Consider the following 18,868-nt stretch of genomic DNA (forward strand, 5'->3'; position numbering starts at 1 on the left):
TTTGTCTTTGGTAAGACAAATTTAAATAATTTATTGCCAACTTTAAAATCTTGTAATTGTAGGATAGTAAGAGGTAAAGCTCATTTTTGAATGACCAAACTTTCTTGAAAGAACTTGATAACTCTTCATTGAACTCTCCAGAGCTACCTAGGAGCAAAAGCTACTGAGATGGAAGATGAAATTTGCTCGGAAAAAACCTGAAGTTGAGGATAAATGAAGGCATTAACTGCTTCATCGTTTAGTGAGAGTCCCAGTTTGTGGGGTCGCGTTGGAATTTATTAAATCTATTGATCTCCTTTCGAATTTCGTTGCTTTATCACCTTTATTTTCACAGACATTGTCAATTTTACATACATTTATGTAATAACTGACCACGAAAATATTTTATGAATGAAACAATAACTTTTCATCAGAAAATTTGCTTCAAATGCATGATGCCATAGGTATTTAGCATTCTTTGTTGATACGCTGCAGTTACTACTAGTCTTAATCTACATTGACGTATGCTGTATAATAAAGCGGAATAAGAATTTTATTCAACCAAACAAATTACAATGAGAACCTCAAATCGTTTTGGACTAACCGTCTTGGAGAAAAATATGCTCTATCTGGAATTATAAAATTGTAGTAACCTTTAAATAATAAATAAATTCTTGTAAAAACATTTTTGAGTTTAAAGTTAGCTGGTAGAAATTTGTTCCCTGCTAGTTATAATTTTTAGCTCGGGCTTTGTGTTTTAACTTCTTCTAATCGAAGCTTTGCTTCTTTGTCAATCTTTCACTATTACTCATAACTCTTGAGTAAAGCGAACATACGAAGCCGGTCATTGACTTGAAATCAAGTTAACACGAAGAAATACCTGTATTCACAGGGCAACTTCTATCTGGAATTCTCTATCTATAGCGATTATAAATTGTAATTTGTTACACTCTATCAAATCACTTTTCTCACTCCTCCTTCAAATTCAACAATAACAGTTTTCTTCATAACAGCGAAGCGTGCTAAATAATATCCACAGCTTACCGTTAAATACAATGTTATCGCACGTTGAATATTCTCAACTAACTTTTTCTACGACTAACAAAAAAACGTCTCATTTTAAGGCATACATAAATTTTGCACTGCCGTTATTATAATTAAATAATAAAAAATGAAACTGTTGTATTATTAAAAAATAATAGTACAAAGTCAGTATCTGAAACATTTAATTCTGACATTGAGTAGCTTCATTTCTAATCATTAAGCTAAAGCCAGTAGAAAAATAATTCTGACAATATTATTATTTTATAAAAATGAATCCTTCTGTTGTCTACATTGTAAACAGAATTCTGTATTCTAAAAATGGAAAGAAGTTAAGATGAAATCAATGGGGGTTGGCCAGTCAACCTTTGCCGTACTGACAGGGGATTTGTTATGACACCCTCTAGGTGGAGCACCCTACTTCTGTTTTTTGTTTTTATTATTAAACTTTAGAGTCTGGAGAGGACTCCAGGATAAAACTTGAAGGCCAAGTTTCTATTCTCCAAAGTGCTGTACTCCAACCCTGCACGCCCTTTACACTTAACTGGAAATACTAAGCTGAACAGGAATATGTCTTCTTTTATTGTTCAATGTCAAAAGGCAGTAGAAGAGGCGTGTAATAATGATGAATGATTATAATGAAGATGGTGACTTTTAATTCACAAAAAAGCGATTAAAATGCCCTAAAACTCCTAAAAGGTACTGGATTGGAGATCCTCTTTGTTCTTACATAGAGATATAATCTGATAATTATTTCTTATCAAATGAAATTTAAACTAATTATTTACAAATTACTATAATGCTTTATCTAACTGGTACAAACGTACCAAAATGCTACCCATTTTAAAGCAGATGGTTTACTAAATACATGTGCACGAAAGTTTCTCATAATTTAAGTCTTTAAAGTTCTTTGTTTCAAAACTTTATACTACCTTTTTTTTTTCTTTTTTTTTAAATTATCGGTTAGAATTCTTTGAGGAGTAGAAAAAATGAATGCCAAATATCTCCAGCCTTTCATGAATGACACAGAAATTAATCAAAATTACATCACAACCCACATTTCTTTAGGAATAAAAATAATTTTAGAAAGTTCCCGATGATAAATAAATTTTCGCCTCATTTTCAAAAAGTCAAACTGTTCGCAATTACTTTTTTTAAATGGTATTACGTCGTAAAATATAAATTGTAGAAATATTGCTACAAAATTACTCTAGGAAACCTGTTATACAATTCGGGTTTTAAAAAGTACTATTGTAAACAAACCTCTAAAAATATAATTTCTTTGTTTCTAAAAGGTGCAAAAATGTTTTAGACTTGATCGGAGGCTTGAAAAATAACAGCATTCTCCTAGATTGCAGTCACTAATAAAGAAGTCCGCGCTTTCTTGTGGATCTTTTAAGAACTATTTAAATGCAAACTTCTTATTTAGTTTTTATAAACGCTAACAGGTAGCGTGGTCATCCACTTTTTGAAAGAAGTAAGACATGAACACTTGCTATTTTTTATTTGTTCCGTAATTTTATTTTCCCGTAATAATCATTCAAACAATAGGAAATAAGGACTACATTTTGTTTGTAATAAAGAGCTTATTCCGACAGTTTAACACGACTAGCTTCATTACGCGGTATATCTGTGGTAATATTTTAAATGCGTCCCCCTCATTTAATCCAATCATTTGGATCCATCTAAATGAACATTTAGAATTGCAGACTTATTTCATAGTTTTATCTTCTTTTTTTGCCAATTTTTTTTTTGTAGAAAATTATTGAATACAAACTTTATTTTAAAAATTTATTTCGATAGTAGAGATATTAAGTTGGTAATGCTCTTGCTCCTTTGTAACTGCTAAAGAATAGGCGGTCATTAAGCCGTTACTGTTGGTTTTAAATCAGTGATATGTCGGTTATATTACAAGAGTTCTGATATTACTCTGTAGTTAATTGTTTAGTTATTTTATTATTGTGCAGACTTGAATCAGCTTGATGAACAATCGTGCTGATCCAATATTTTCTCGTTGGCAGTCGGACAGTGACAAATCAACGTAAGTACCTAACGTCCCAATGGCTTCAACATACCTCTTCATATTAATTCTGCTCTGAGAAACCAATCATTGATTTTTTTTTTAGGCCAAAATTAGTTGCATCTAAAATGAAAAGAACAAAATTGACCCCATCTAAATCTGTGTCAACTTTAACAAAGTTGACTACCACTCCAGTTTCTAGAGGAAGGGATAATCCTGATGCTACAGATGAAAACAAAAAACCATTATCGACTCCAAGAAGTGCTAAACCAATGAGCCACACTTACAAATTAACGAAAACCAAAAGTACTTGTCATCTTTCCAACAAAGGAAATGAAGAAGATACTAAGCAAGGAACTTATACTTCAAGAACTCCTTTGACATCAGCTAGTCGTTTGAACAGAGCAAATGTTCAGTCGAGTACTAAAACACCTTCTACACCGAAACGTGGTGCTGCTGGCCAACGCACGCCAACAAAACTTAGAACAACACCAATCAAAGCGAAACATTCACTTTTAGTCGAATTTAGGTAATTGATTACTTTAATTTGGTGTCCTGGGTACATATGTATTTTTGATTCTGTAGAGGAAGTACTGAGTAGGTTTTTACATTATCTTGTGAATGATTTAAATGCTAATTCGAAACGTAATTTCTGTGGTAATATTTTGTGATGCACGTCTTTTCATACTTCTTCCTTTCATTTAGATGTGAGATGAATGTTCAACTACAGATTCATATTCTCCTTTGAGCTTATACAAAATAAGTAAATCTTATTATATAAACTTCCTAAAAAATCATTTCTAATTCCAGCTGTTTTGCAGTCAGCAATTCTAAACATTAATTATGTAAAGTCTTTCTTTGGGCTATGTTAGAGCTTTTCATTTTGCTATTTTTCTATGAGTAAGCAGTAAATCATGCTGAGAGTATTATGAAAATGTATGAATTGATTCGTTTAGAAACAAATCTTTTAATTTCATTAAAGAAAGGTATCCCACTCTTTTGAGAAATCAAATACATAATTTACAAAATTTAATAACTTGAAAAATAGTAAGTAGTTTTATATCCTTTAGCTGACATTGATAGTTTCTAAATGGATGTGGCATCAATTATTAATGCATGACTGGTAAAAAAAATCCATATTACATTTTCTTTGGAGAGATAATGTTGAAGAGTAAACCCCACTTATAAAACATTGTTTAAACAAGTTGATCTTAAGACTGTAAATTTAAATAATAGATCTTATTCTTCTAAAAAGCAAAACATATTAATTTTATTTTCTTCTTCTACCAGTGATGACATATTCGTAACACCATTGCAAGATCAACACCTCGCAGAACAAACCCCAACCTCAGTGTCCGTAACATCATCATTGCATATTGAAGCAATGCCTATTAGGAGTAAAATGTCACCGAGCCAACTGAATAGATCACATTCTACCAGTAGTTTAACACATTGTAGTTCAGTCAACAGCTCTACAGCATCATCTGGGCGTGTTAAAGAGGGTGCATTAAGAAGAAGCAGATCAGAAGCCCGTATTGTGACTGCTTCCCAGACTGGTTCCTCTACTTCAGGAATAACTAATAACACTGATGGAGAAGCTAGTCGGTTAACTGTTGGCGTTAGAGTTCGACCACTGCATCCCAGGTTAGTTGTCAAATCTATTGGTTAAATTTTTCAGGAATTTCATCGAACTAATAATTTTTAAAAATCGTATGTTAGATTATAACAACCAATTACCCCAGAGTATTAAATTTATAACCGTAAGTCCGCCGGCAAGCAACCTGATTCGCTTTGAGTATGCTCTAACTTTGAATTTTGATCATCGTCTTGTTCAACGTAAGACCAGAGTCACAGAGACCTCCTTGGAACTTAATATTTATTTTATTCTTTCTATTCCATCTACTTATACTTTATTTCTAATTAATTTTTTATATTACAGGGAACACGGAAATGTGGTATATGTCCACGAAAATGAAGTGAGCGTTGCAAGTGAAATGGGTTCCATTCACAAATTCAATTACGATCATTGCTTTAGCTCGTCTGGAAATTATACAGCATCACAATGTGATGTTTTTGAATCTATGGTGAGACCCTTGTTGGAGACAGCTTTCCAAGGATACAATGCTTGCCTTTTTGCATACGGCCAGACTGGGTCTGGAAAGACATACAGGTGAGAGTAAGAAAAACAAAAAAAGCTATGTTAAACAGTTACTTGAGAGTTACAGTAAGTTAAACAGTTTTTCTGTTTCCTCGACTTTGTTTCCTTCTAAGAGATGTACAATTATCTTGGGACTAAAGTGGCCTTGAAAGGTTTGAGGGAGTAATTTTCTGTTGCCCTTGACTCCATATCGAAAAACCCACTGTATTTAATTGTTTTTACGGAATTAGCCAATGAATATACTAATCCATATTTATTTTGACTTTATTGGATGCTTTTGTCGTTTAAGGAGACATTTCTGCTTAATGAAGCTCATACTTTATTCAGTTTGTAAATTAGAGGTTGAAACAACCGTTCATCCCTTGTGGATTGTTTTAGTTGTGAGATTAGTTAGAGGATCTTTGGTAGGAACGAATTGGGAACGGAATAACTTCGGAACTTTTTGCTTTAAGCTGTTATCCCATTTGTTCTGACTGTGGAATATTAAGTGGTTCAACTCGTAGTCCATCTTTCTTTTCAGGACTTTTTTTTTTTACTGACCGCAGTGGACGAAAAACTATTCTTCATTCTTAAAGCACAGTTCCAGTTTAAATATAACAAAATTATCTGGATAAAAGAGTCAAATATTCCCAAGACATTCTTGTTTCAAAATTCAACTTGAACGTTAAAAATCGTTACAGACTTATGAATAATCAAATTAATAATCTTTCTTATGAAAAGATCTTAGCAGTTGCATATCACGTTTTTTGAATCATCTGTTTCTATCACTCTTTTACTGATTTATACTCTTGGATTGGTAGTTTTCTGTTTTTGTTCAAACGTTTCTACAAAGTAAGAAACATTTGTAGATATGTAATCTTTATTTGCAATAATTTTTTTTCTGTAAGTATTTTATAACCATTCTTTAATGAGTCAGAGGGGTCAGACAACTCATTATGACATACTTTTTGTCTTGCCTTTTCTAAAAATTAAAGCTGTGTCAGAGAAAGTACGGTAGTATTTATTATAATTGCTTCTATTTTTATTTATTATTTTTTAAATTTTATTGCGGTATATTTTGTGTTTTAAGAATAAGTGATCTGTAAAAAAATCCATTGACTTTATTTATTTGTTTGAATTTACAGTCATTGCTTGTAATCTACTGGTCTTTAAATCCTTCACCTCATCGAATACTCTTTTATTGCAATTCTATCAGTTCCCCCTACGATTTTTCTTTTACGACTTTTTAGGTTGGGGAAGCCCGGTCTTATATGTTTTTTGGGTCCCGAAGCGCTAAATGAGCTGGTGCGATGTTTTTTAGATGCAGACAAACTCATTTTTTTTTTTAAATTCTGGTCTTTTTCTACTGTTTTTTATTTTGTGGTTACTACTAATTGAGATGTTACATTCTTCTCCAAGTTCTTTGAAGTGAATTTCTTTCTGAACGTTCATAATCATCAATTGATTCACGCCAACTCTTGAAATGGGGCTACTATATCATTAGATACGATTCAATGCAGCCTCAAAACTTCCTTTAAAGGAAAATGACTAGAAGTATTGATATAAAAAAATCGCCAAGGGATCTGAAAGCTATCGAGAGAAAGTCTTTCGGAACTGAATCCAATCATGCAGACATCTTTAAGTCAGGTGCATTTCTTGGAAAGGAGGCCAAGAAATAAAGATTACTGTAAAAGGACTAAATATTAGTTTTTAATTATTATTAGTCTTGTGGGTAACATTTAATTTCTTTTCATGGTCACCATTCTTCCTAGGTAGATGTTGATGATTTTTTTTCTTTTATTACGTGCTTTAATAAATATTTTCGAAAACGCTTAACTTATCATCTTTTTAAATGAAATATCATTTTATAAATTGTACCGTGCATAAAATAATCTTACTAGCAATTCGAAGAGAACGCGAAACTAATTTAATACTTCATTGAATTAATGTACAGCATGATGGGTCCACTAGTAGGCAACACTGGGCTCTCCGAACAATCAGGCATCATACCAAGATTTTGCTGTGAACTGCTGAAACAAGCTACCCTGAGGAGCGAAGGTTCCTCCTCCACAGCTTCCGTGGTTACAACACCTAACCGAGCAGATGATAGTAGTACTACTCACCATCCATCAACTGTGTCCACCACTGTAGAAATCTCCTATCTTGAAGTTTACAATGAAAAGATTCATGATTTGTTAGTACCAAGTTCTACAGCGCTACGAGTTAGAGAGCATCCAATGTATGGGCCTTACGTTGTAGATCTGTCTAAACAAGTGATAAATTCCATTGAAGATTTTCAGGTTTGTATTATATTTTTTGTATTTAATTACGGATGTAGTGCTCTTTAGAATAATTTAGAGATACATTCTCATAATTGAGTTCACATTTCAAGATATTTAACGCGCCAAAGATGTAATACTATACTATAGACAGGCACAATGTGTATTCATTTCGAGAATGAAGTGATCTTACCAATTTTTGGTCCAGGAGGGTTTTTTAGATGCTGGAATAGAGGCGTAGAAAGTTTACTTTTGCAAAACCTTAAAGGAGATGGTGCTTTTCTTTGTGTCTTGCTCGAAACGATTACAAATTACAATACAATCAGTTTCCCACTAATAGCGTCAAAATCCAAGTTGGGACATTATTGAAACTACAAAAAGCAATGTGAAGCACTTCAAGGCTATAAAAAACGAGTCAATTTTTTTAACAATGGTCCGTATAATTTTTACAACGCGTAGAGATGTCATGGTCTCTTCCTCGTTCTCGCGAATAAAAATCTTTTCTGAGAAATTTTTGCGCTTGCCATAAAATTAGGTATTATTCATAATAATTTTTTTTTTTTTGTCATTCCTTAGTTTTGTACCTTTTTGTTCCTACAGAAATGGTTAGATTATGGCAATAAAAAACGTGCCACAGCAGCTACTGAGATGAACGATAAAAGTTCTCGTTCGCATACTCTATTTACTGTGATACTAACCCAGACATTTTTAAATGTAAACAAAGATGGAAACTGGACGCACGATCAGACAAGACGAAGTCAAATTAATCTGGTGGATTTAGCAGGAAGTGAAAGAATTGCTCATTCAGTCGCCTCATCGGACAGAATTAGGGTAAGGCCTAATGTATATCTATGTGATTATTATATTTATATTTTCCTTGAATAACCAAGTGTAGAGTAAACAATAGAGTAATTGTTATTGTTTCTTTGTGACATGTTTTGAACCTCAGGAAGGAGTCAGTATAAATCGTTCGCTGCTAACTCTAGGCAAAGTTATGTCAGCACTTGTTGAAAGAAGAGGTTTCGTGCCGTACAGGGAATCCGTTCTCACCTGGCTGCTGAAGGTAAGTAGATTTTATTAAAATTAGATTTTGGCGGAACCGCAATCGCAGTTTCCATTTGAATTATACGCCTTAACCTTAAATGACCAAAACGTTCGAAAGAGGACTAAATAAAACTAAAAACTAAAGATATAAAAAGATTATATTATTTTAAATTTACTTAAAAAATTATATAATTTATTTAAAAATAATTATTAAATATCTTTTTCTTACTTATATTTACATTTTAATCATTCTTAGCTTAAATACATACCATAAAATCATTAAGTACTTTAGCATTAACAATTAAAAATAAAAATTATGTATTTACAATGGAATCAAAGGAATACATAGTTTCTTATTATTATTATTTATTGTTCATTTGTTATTATTTTGTATTTTTATTAATGCTTTTTGCATTAAAAAGTACACAATTTTTATTTTTATAATTTAGTTAATGAAAATAATTTTATTTACAGTTAATAAATACTTCAATTTTTTGAAGTATTTAAATCAGTCTTAAATTTAACTTACATGAAATATAATTTATATTCAATCTATAAGTTATAATAATAGGTTATACCTTGATTTACAATAGCCGATTTTTATTTTTATCTTATTCAACTTTATCTAAAGCGAATATATTTATTGAGGGATAAGTAGATTTTCAAGGGATTCAAACTTCTATTTTATTAGTTTCATTTTTAAGAATATTTTTTTAACGCGAACTATGCCTTACAAATTACAAGCCCTTAGTGTAATCAATTGAAATTAGTGCTTATAATATCCCCTAGACTGTAATAACTTTCGAATTTACATGGTGTGACAAAAATGGAACTAAGAATTAATTAAGTTGTAGTTCCTCTGATAAAACTGATACTATTTACAGCTTGAATAGCGAATTTTACAGTTAACTGCTTTTTGCAGTTAATAATATCGAGAATCCACAATGTCAATTGCTTCTTCGAGTTCTCTTTCAAGCTGAGAACTTGATGTTTCATTTACAACTTTCTGAAACTTACTGTTTCTGTTTTTTGTTTTTGCTTGTTTTTTTTTTTTTTTTTAATGAATGTAGGATAATTTTTGAAATAAGCATTTTGGGGCCTTTTTCGCTAGTTGATAAACATTAATCTTCGATCTACTGTTATTTCTCACAAAATAAAGCCAAGTTAGAGTGGCAATAATATATACCTCTTCACTTATAGCCCAGAAATGTTTGGAAGTTACAAAGATTATTTATTAATTTTTATAAATTATGCTTACATGTAATTACTACTTTTCTTATTCCGATATTATAAAAATATCAAGCTATGATGATTAAATTTGAATATTTTGATGCATATTATATTCGTTAGAATTCCTTCACCTTTGCATTTAAAAAAAAAATCTTGAAATAATTATTTTAAATACGAACATGAAATAATAAACTTAATTATTAAAACTTGTTTGAGCAGCAGATCTTAATAAATAGTATCTTAAACAAAAACAGATTTAGGAAGGAATGATGATTATGTAGTGCAATTACTTGAATCTTCATTGGCCATGGTCATCGTCGCATTCTTCTGGAATGCTGTTACTTTTCACAGTACATTCGATACTTTTCGAACGTATATAGTTTGAAAGAGATTTCATCTTCTCTTTTTCACGGCATAATTTACAATGTTCACCACTTCTATGGTAATTACTGGAACTTTTCTGCTGTTTGCATGCCTTATCTGTAACAAATAGATACGAATAAGATCTATTAGTTTTTGGTTATACATTTGTTTTAAAAATTTTAATATATATTTACATTCTTTTGACTATTTGCAATTGCGATTGATTCTTCTGATCTTTGACTACTAATATATTTTATAAGATTATCTTCTGAATAAGAAATACAATTTTGATGTTAAACAATGAGCAAAGAATTTTTGTGATCAGAGTTCTCTTCTGTTAACATATGGAGCCTAATATGACATTTTAAGTTGAAGCAAATTAACTTTTTATGTATTAATGTTCCAGTTTTTTCTTTTTTGAGAAATTTTTAAAAAAAATGTTATTCATTTTAGAGTAAATTGCGAAAAACTGGGAAGAAAAAAATTAAAAGATGGATGAATTTTGACGATAACCTTAGTCCAGTAGACCAGTACCAAAATGTACATCGCATTTTGGAGCTGACTATGATGTTTCAAGTTTATTATATTGACCAAATTACGTCAAACCCCAGTTTTATTCCATGTAATAATAATTAGTGGAGTAAAAATTCTTTACGTGTTAATTAATGTTCGTAATTGCGGTAAAAAAAAATTAAATTAAATTCACTATCTTTAAACAGATAACAGTTTATTAGCTCAGATCTTTTAAATGCATTAGTGTCATAAACTTTACTCTTGGGTTATTGTGATTTTCAAGGCAATAAATTTAATTATTTTTAATTTTTTAGCTTATATATACGTACATCATCCATTGATTACACCTTGTTCAATGATGTGCATTATGGACCTTATTATTTATTTGATACTTCTGTCCCTTATTGTCATCGAAGGAAGTAGAAAAAGGTTTTTAATTTGAGTTGGTCGTGAGCATTTGTTTGGCACATTTTCCAGGAAAAATAAGTTTTCTGATAAAAATGTATTGTTAGGTTGTTAAACTTAGTTGATTGGTTTGTGTGTAGGTCCTAGCCGTTTCTAAGCAATGAGTTTGTTTTAAATAATATTCTTCATTAAATGAACTGTATGTTAACTATGGATGAATCACTAATGTGGTACCCCACAAGAGAGCTTAGGGTAAACGATACCAATTTCTCTCCCCATCCCTACTCAAAATGAAAGAGGTTTTCTAATAATATTGCTTTGCGAAACATACTTTAGGAGACTTTCGATAAATTAAAGTGATCACAGTCCTTTCTCTAATCGAAAATGAAGTAATAAAGTAAGAGTTGATCAAACTGTCCATCTACAAGTTGGCAGCCATTACCACTGTTAGTAATTTAGTTCCTAAGTAGAGAAGGACGCTAGAATTTTTTTCAGAAAATATCGATTTTAAAATTCTGATAATTTGTTATCCGTTATTTTTTTTTATCTAGCCTACGTAAATAGTACTTACTGCAGGTATATATTATAAAGATAAACTAAAGAAAGTAATAATTATTCAGTTTTTAATTAGATGATAATATTTACTCTCAAATTATAATATGAATATGTATTTATAATGATTAAACGTTACACACTGCGTTCGAGGTAAAGGTTGGTCTCTTGATAACCTTGACCGTTAATAAAAATAATGCTTTGGCTAAAAGTAGTATTTTTTTAGTTTTCATTTTTTATTTTAACATTTAGATATCGATTAATTTATTTTAATTCCTTTAAAAATAATAGTTGCATTTTGGAATTTATTTTATTAAATTTAAGATGTCTTTTCAAAGTTATGTATGTTCCAGTCCCTCTTTTTTTGAATTTGTTGGCGTGAGGAGGAAACTCTTAATCATTTCCATTTGCTTGGGTCTGAGGAAATTTGGTCTCATTATACCATTTGGTTGGAAAAGGTTGAGAGCATGAAAGCTTCGGCACATTCCGCTTAATATTGCTGTACATCATTTCGGACTATAGTAAGAAGTTTGCGTGGCTCACGTCTGGGTAATGATTTTTATGCTAGCTCGGAGAGCTAGTTGCTTTCTACGATGCAGTTGAATGTCCTTAGAGGCTTTTGATTAACATAGGGCTTAGTCTTTCTCTATTGACTAATAATAAGACTAGTTCTCGCGTCAAATTTTTGTTTTTATACTATTTCCACTTTGATACTTTTTAGTTGGTCATCATTGTATTTGAGGTGAGATCACAGTGTCGTGGATGGTTTTACCAAAATTTATGCTCTCTTCAGGACACGAACTGAACGAATTGCCGTTGTGTAACTCATGTCATTGCTTAGGCTTACTGATACTTCAGCGATCCGCAATTTGTGGCCCACTATGATTGGTCTCCACGCCCAAATTGAGCGAAAATTGCAATCCGTTTCTTTTGGAAGGCAAACAGTAGAGCGCTGGGTGGGAACTTCTACTACAGCGAGGCCTACTAGCATCCTTCTCTTCCTTGCATGGGGTACTGGAATGCCGAAAAGGAAAAAACTCCTTAAATTCACCAAGTTCCTGTGATGGGAAAGAAATAGCAGAGAATAATGACTCCCTCAGTCTAAGGTTTTTGGGGGAAACCATCAACTTTAATTGCGTTTGAATCAATTTTTTGAGGGGAATGTTTTCTGTAAGATTTAGGAGGGAGAGTTTTCAGAAAACTGCAGCTTTATTCATGAGAAAAGATTTATCTACCGAAGCGGATTTTTTTTTCTCTCAAAGGACAAAATTTATTTAACCAAGTAAAAAATAATTATTTTTCCACTCCTTATAAAGATCTAATCCAAGCTTCAAACACTGGAGCCTAATAAAGACCACGAGCCTAATAAAATTAACTGAATGAACCTGAAACAAAAAAAGTTGTAACTAAAAATAGCAGTGTTATTGTATACTATTCAGTTGAATCATTAATATTATTATTATTTACGAGAATAGATGTGTAACCTTGCACTTGCCAATAAGCAGTTGTACGATAAGCATAGGAACAGTGCTAGTTTCATATTTATAAAATTTCAACATTTATAATTATTGTAATATTTACAGAGGCGAGACCTGCAAAGTTAATATTTATTGTGGTAATGGGTTCGATTCCCGATCTAGGCCCTTCGGATTTTATGTATTTTTTTTAAATATAAGAAATTTTCTAGGTAATGTTTGCTTATCGCTTCCATCCACGTGAAAATTGAAAACTGGGTCCACGTGTACCTGTTGTCTTTTACCCAGAACATGTGCAATGGATGAATGAGTTTATCTCTAGCGCAAAATGGTTTCAATTTGTAGCTATTAATTTAAATATTACGACTTCAAATATTTGTATTACATTAAGACGTTTCATGTGCATTATTAAAAAAAAATTAGAAAGGCAGTCTCATCAGGACATTTTTGACCTGTGTATATTTATTGTTCTGGGGTCAATTACTCCTCTCGCCTGTACAAATTGAAGGCAAGCGGTAGATATACATTCAGCGTTTATGATGAGGACAGAAAATTTAAATCTTTTATTTTAATCTAGATCTAAATTTAAATTTAGGTGGTTGCAAAAAAAAAAAATTGGTAACTTCTGAATTAGATAATTTGATGAACTAAACTTTTGATCGATATATTTTATCGGAGCTACTCGCAGATCTATATTCACCATGGATTTATTTATTACCCCAGCCACACCCCGTACTCACAAAAATATTCCGTCTGATTTGTTATCATCTCTCCATTTGAGGTACTATATAGATATGATGTAAATTTTTGTACCCTAATGTGGGTGTGGTGTACTACAAAACAAAGATAATTTTAGAGCCCTCGTGTGGCAGCAGATTTATGGATTTTCGATAAATAATTTCTCATTTCAACGCGCCCCTCTCTCTTCTCTCTCACAAATGTGTATGTTTGTTTAATCAACAAATTTCTTTGCGGGGGTCATAAATTAAATGTATTTCTTTGTTCCATCAAATTTAATTCGTCAAGTACTTTGTAAATACTCAGCTCTACTCTAAGGTAGATAAGGCGTATTTCTCTTTTTCCACTTACGTCAAGGATACATAAATTTAAAGATAGAGGTATGAATGTTTAATCCTTCTCACTGCCTCTTTGATCTTTACCTCTCTTGTGAGTATTTATTTTTTGTTTTTAATTACCTTACACTTCATTTATTCGTTAGGTTAAAAGTAAATAAAGAGTTTTTTTGCTCTCTCTTTCATTATATGCGGATGACTTTAATGATAAGATAATTTCTGCAAAATGAAAGAGTTTTATTTATTTTTTTTTTATATTATAAATTTGTATTTGGAGATTTTTATTATTATAATTTTGAAAAGGTATTAAATTGCGCTTTTCATTAGGGTTGAATAAATAAATTAATTTATATATGGATAAAAAATCTTATTATTAAAATTATGTAATTCGGTCTGCTTTTATGGTTACCATAAAATAATTATACGTAATAATGGTTAAACATTTAAAGAATGATAAGATCAAAAATGTATTTTGTGCTGTATGGAACTTTGAGATGGTTCTTTAATTGGATTAATTACTAAATATAAGGATAATGTCAAAGATGTAGGTAGAGGTTGGTTACCGCTGGGATATATGATGACCTCTTTTAAGGAGAGATCATGGCATGGAAATAGCTAGAGACATAATGATAACATTATGTTTTTTGCCTCAGTAGTCGATGTGCTCTAGAAAAAATAAATAAAAATAATTTTCTGGCAAGTGCTTTGCAAGGCTCTGGAAAAGGAAGAGAATTTTGATTTTAAGATGTTGATAAGTAATGTAGAAGAAGACTTAACAAATTAGTTTAGAAGAAAACTGTGATTCTTTATTGACTTCCTTGATAACTTAGAGATCATCAAGATCAAGGCACTTAGAATAAGAAAGCCGAAAATTTTTTTTTCTTCTTCAATCCTTAATGGTAACCTGTGGTAACTACGAGGTGTGGCTATTAAATAACGAGACTATTGCTGTAAAACATTTTATTTTTAATTTATACATATTTAGTTATTATCACCTTCAATATAGACCCCTTCCCTATCCCTACAACGCTCCATGCGAATTTACCATTGTTCGAAACAGTGCTGGAAGTCTTTTTCTGTGTGCTCCTGTATGACGCGTTCCCGCTTTTTCTTTCACAGCTTCAACGGACTGAAAATCGTGTTCCTTTTAATGCAGATTTGACTTTTAGGGAACAGATAGAAGTCACATGGGGCCCTAGGTCAGGCGAATAAGGCGGATGGCCTAGAAGTGGGATGTTGTACTTGGCTAGAAACGTCTTGACAGGCAATGCAGTGTGAGCTGGCGCGTTGTCCTGATGGAGAACCCATGACTTGTTCTTCCACAAATCATGGAGTTAAGCAAGCACATCACGGTAGTAATGTTGATTAATTATAATCGATATTTTCATCCCTTTTGAACGTGGAAGGGCGACCTGGGCGGTCATCATCTCCGACGTCTTCTCGGCCATCTTGGAAACGCTTGAACCTCTCAAAAACTCGCGCAAGTGATTAACATTCATAGCCCATAAACTTCTTTTAATAAAAGATAAGTTCTCAGTAGAGGTTTTACCAAGTATCATGTGAAATTTCATGTTTTCGGCAAAACGAAAGTAACACCTCTTACCCAAACGACAGTTCCGGTCAGACAGATTTCTCTACAAGCACATGAGACGCTGCAATCGAAAGAGAAGGCTTTACGCTGCACAGCTGTCGGTCGTTAGGATTTGGCGCATGCATAGTTCTTCTGTAGCAGCGTCAGTCTCGTTATTTAACAGCCACACCTCGTATTCTCTGTCAGTTATTGGGTTGCCATTGGCATTCTAGAATAGTCTTCTCTATCTCTTATTTTCTACCAATATTTTTGGGATATCACCGTAGCAGTATCAGTGTTTACCCAGCTTAAAGTAAGTGATTCACATTGTCTTCCTCTGCAGTTGCCATTATCTTCGTTTTAATTACGTGTGGAATGTTCTAATTCCATAAGAAAGTGCATGATCTTCTTCAGATATACAAATTATTTCCAATGTTTTATTAATGACAGAAAATTTGTAGGCAAAAATTATATTTAGCTACTTAAATCATTCTTGTTATTCATTATTCTGTTCATAAATGTTATTCAATTCTAGAGTGACTGATCAAAAAATAATAATTTAATAAAAAATGTTTAATAATTTTCCTTCATACTTATGAATCATGATCATTGCAAGAGGGTTCTCGGTACTGACAATCTTTCTGTTTTTACTAAAAAAAAATCTAAGTGTTTCCCTGTTAATTTGGTGTCAATCAGGAAATTGCATTGACGTCAATAAAAGGTGTTCCTTGGATAAATCATCACAATTTAATGATTTAATTTCTGATTATTAATTTTTTTTTTAAGTATACCGTTCTCGATTGACTAAATATTTATCTAATGAATTAAGTGACTGGAATTTTAGAAGTGATAAGCAGCGACTTCGCCCGTTTACAATGTTTTATGATGTAAGTTGGTAGTTACATTAAATAATATCAATCTGGTCTTCTGTAATTAAATTGTTATTATTTTTACATTTTCCTTATTCTTTTTTTTTCTATAAGTGGGTCAGTTTGAGATTGTTTTTCTTTTTCGTGAATTAAATTTTTAAAAAACTGAAGAGCAAATTCACTTTACAATACAGACTTTTTCTTGTTGCATTTATTTCAATAATCGAAACGTTCAGTTTTTTTTCCCCCTAAAGTATGTACGAGATATATGCTTATAATTTGCGGAAATGGAAGGGTACACCATTTACTCCAATAATGCATGCAATTAATACCATATAGATTCGCCAGAATGCAGGCCATGCTTAAAATCATATTTCTTAAAAATAGTTTCATTGTTGAAGCACCCTGGTTAAATAGTATCTAATATTTTTAATGGAAATAATGCGGCGCTCTCCTTCTCCTCAAATTTGAATATTTATCTGGAAAATTCCAAAAAGTGTAAAATACTGTATCATAAAATTGAAATTCTGGTTAACAGATTTTCATAAATTTTGAGTTCAATAGTACTTATAATATTACTTATTATATCACTGTGGATGAAACATGGATACATCACTACACTCCTGAGACCAAAGAACAATCTAAACAATGGGTTACCAAGGGGGAATCTGCGCCAAAAAAGGCGAAGACCGTTCCTTCGGCCGGAAAGATTATGGCGACTGTCTTTTGGGATTCGCAAGGAATAATCCTCATCGACTATCTGGAAAAGGGTAAAACTATTACAGGTGCATATTATTCATCGTTATTGGACCGTTTGAAAACCGAGCTGCAAGAAAAACGCCCACGATTGGCCCACAAAAAAGTCCTATTCCATCACGACAACGCACCAGCTCACACCTCAGCAGTTGTGGTCGCAAAATTAATGGAAATAGGGTTCCAACTCGTTTCACATCCCCCCCTATTCTCCAGACTTGGCTCCCTCGGACTACTATTTGTTCCCCAATATGAAGAAATGGCTGGCGGGAAAAAGATTTTATTCAAACGAGGAGGTGATTGCAGAAACGAATGGCTATTTTTCAGACTTGGACAAATCCTATTATTCGGAAGGGATCAACAAACTAGAGCAGCGTTGGACGAAGTGTATAAGCCTAAAAGGAGACTATGTTGAAAAATAAAAAAGGTTTACCCCAAAAAATTAAGTAGTTTTTATTTTTGCACGGACTTTTCAAACGACCCTCGTACAATAAGGGGTGTAGCCGTAACTTTTTTTAAAAAATATTTTTTTTTTTGCTGGAAAAGTCCCACCCAAAAAAAAAACTTAATTGAATCTAAAAAGAGGACTAGGGAACAAGTTTCAAGAAAATTGAGTATTTTTTACAAAACAATAATAAAATCAACTAACAATCCAAAGCCTCTCTAGATTGCTAGAACGCTCTCACAAATTCTAGATCGGGCGATCACGGATAAATATTGAATATATTTTTTCTAATAAAAATGATAAACAAGTTGATAGATAAATAGAATTAAATTAAATTAAACTAAATTAAAAGAAAATTTTGTAGATTGCCTAGAAAATGGGTAAAAAATGAAAAAAATCATTTTCAATAAAGTTGTAATGAAAGAGATCAACTCAGTGATAAGCGAATTCTGGATTCTGAGATCCCGAGTTCGAATCCAGCTGTTTGACCAGAGATTTTTTTTTTTCCTTTATAGGAGCTCACTGTTCGGCCTGCTAATGACCTTAGATGTTGAAGCGCCTTAAACTAAAAAACAAAGTTGCACTGTGAAATTAGAAATGGAAGACTAGAGAAAATCAACTCTTGTTTTCTTGCGAATGGATGAAAATTTTTCGTTTTTCCAGCTTTGACATTTTGTTTTTCTTCATAATATTGGCAGATATTGTCCTAGTCCTCTTTTCAGATTTATTTATTTATTTATTTGTCTTTAAGGCCTAAGCCTTTTACAAACGGAGTGTCAATAAACAAATTTCATACATAATATAATAATTAAAATAAATGATCAAACTTGATAATAAAAGTAAAATAAAAAACAATATCATTAATGAAATTAAAATAAACAAACAAAAAGTAATAAAAATAGTAAAATAATATATTCTTTAGCTTTAAGTTTATGAAGTTCATTTTCGGGAACTAAGTAATTAATTTGTAATTTTTGCTAACTAAAATGATGATTTTATTAGCAACTAAATTTATAACTTTTATTTTATTTTTTTGAAAACATAGATTTAAGGAGGTTATTGTGTTAAAGGGTTGGGACTAGGTTACATAAACAAATCTAAATATTCTTTTAGTGTAAAC

General features: G+C 31.8%; 2 protein-coding genes across 3 annotated transcripts in view; one reads left to right on the forward strand and one right to left on the reverse strand.

The window, feature by feature from the left end:
- Positions 1-2,857: 2,857 nt before the first annotated feature.
- The window catches only part of LOC141455952 (uncharacterized), a 58,878-nt gene continuing 42,867 nt past the window's right edge, over positions 2,858-18,868 (forward strand). Inside the window, exons 1-7 of one of the 2 annotated variants that reach the window (XM_074131468.1) lie at positions 2,858-3,061; positions 3,147-3,569; positions 4,331-4,684; positions 4,980-5,210; positions 7,132-7,477; positions 8,057-8,287; positions 8,406-8,519. In XM_074131468.1, the coding sequence (XP_073987569.1) occupies positions 3,003-3,061; positions 3,147-3,569; positions 4,331-4,684; positions 4,980-5,210; positions 7,132-7,477; positions 8,057-8,287; positions 8,406-8,519 (1,758 nt within the window). In that variant the 5' untranslated portion in view covers positions 2,858-3,002. Of the gene's footprint in view, positions 3,062-3,146; positions 3,570-3,869; positions 4,027-4,330; positions 4,685-4,979; positions 5,211-7,131; positions 7,478-8,056; positions 8,288-8,405; positions 8,520-18,868 lie in introns of those variants that run through there. The other variant, XM_074131469.1, reaches the window with a different exon arrangement.
- Positions 8,641-18,868, reverse strand: part of LOC141455959 (uncharacterized) — a 36,598-nt gene continuing 26,370 nt past the window's right edge. Inside the window, exon 2 of the mRNA XM_074131477.1 lies at positions 8,641-10,210. Coding sequence (XP_073987578.1) covers positions 10,029-10,210 — 182 coding nt within the window. The 3' untranslated portion in view covers positions 8,641-10,028. The remainder of the gene's footprint in view (positions 10,211-18,868) is intronic.

This window comes from Rhodnius prolixus, unplaced genomic scaffold, assembly GCF_049639745.1.
Source record: "Rhodnius prolixus isolate KJV_2025 unplaced genomic scaffold, Rpr scaffold_4, whole genome shotgun sequence".
Classification (NCBI taxonomy): domain Eukaryota; kingdom Metazoa; phylum Arthropoda; class Insecta; order Hemiptera; family Reduviidae; genus Rhodnius; species Rhodnius prolixus.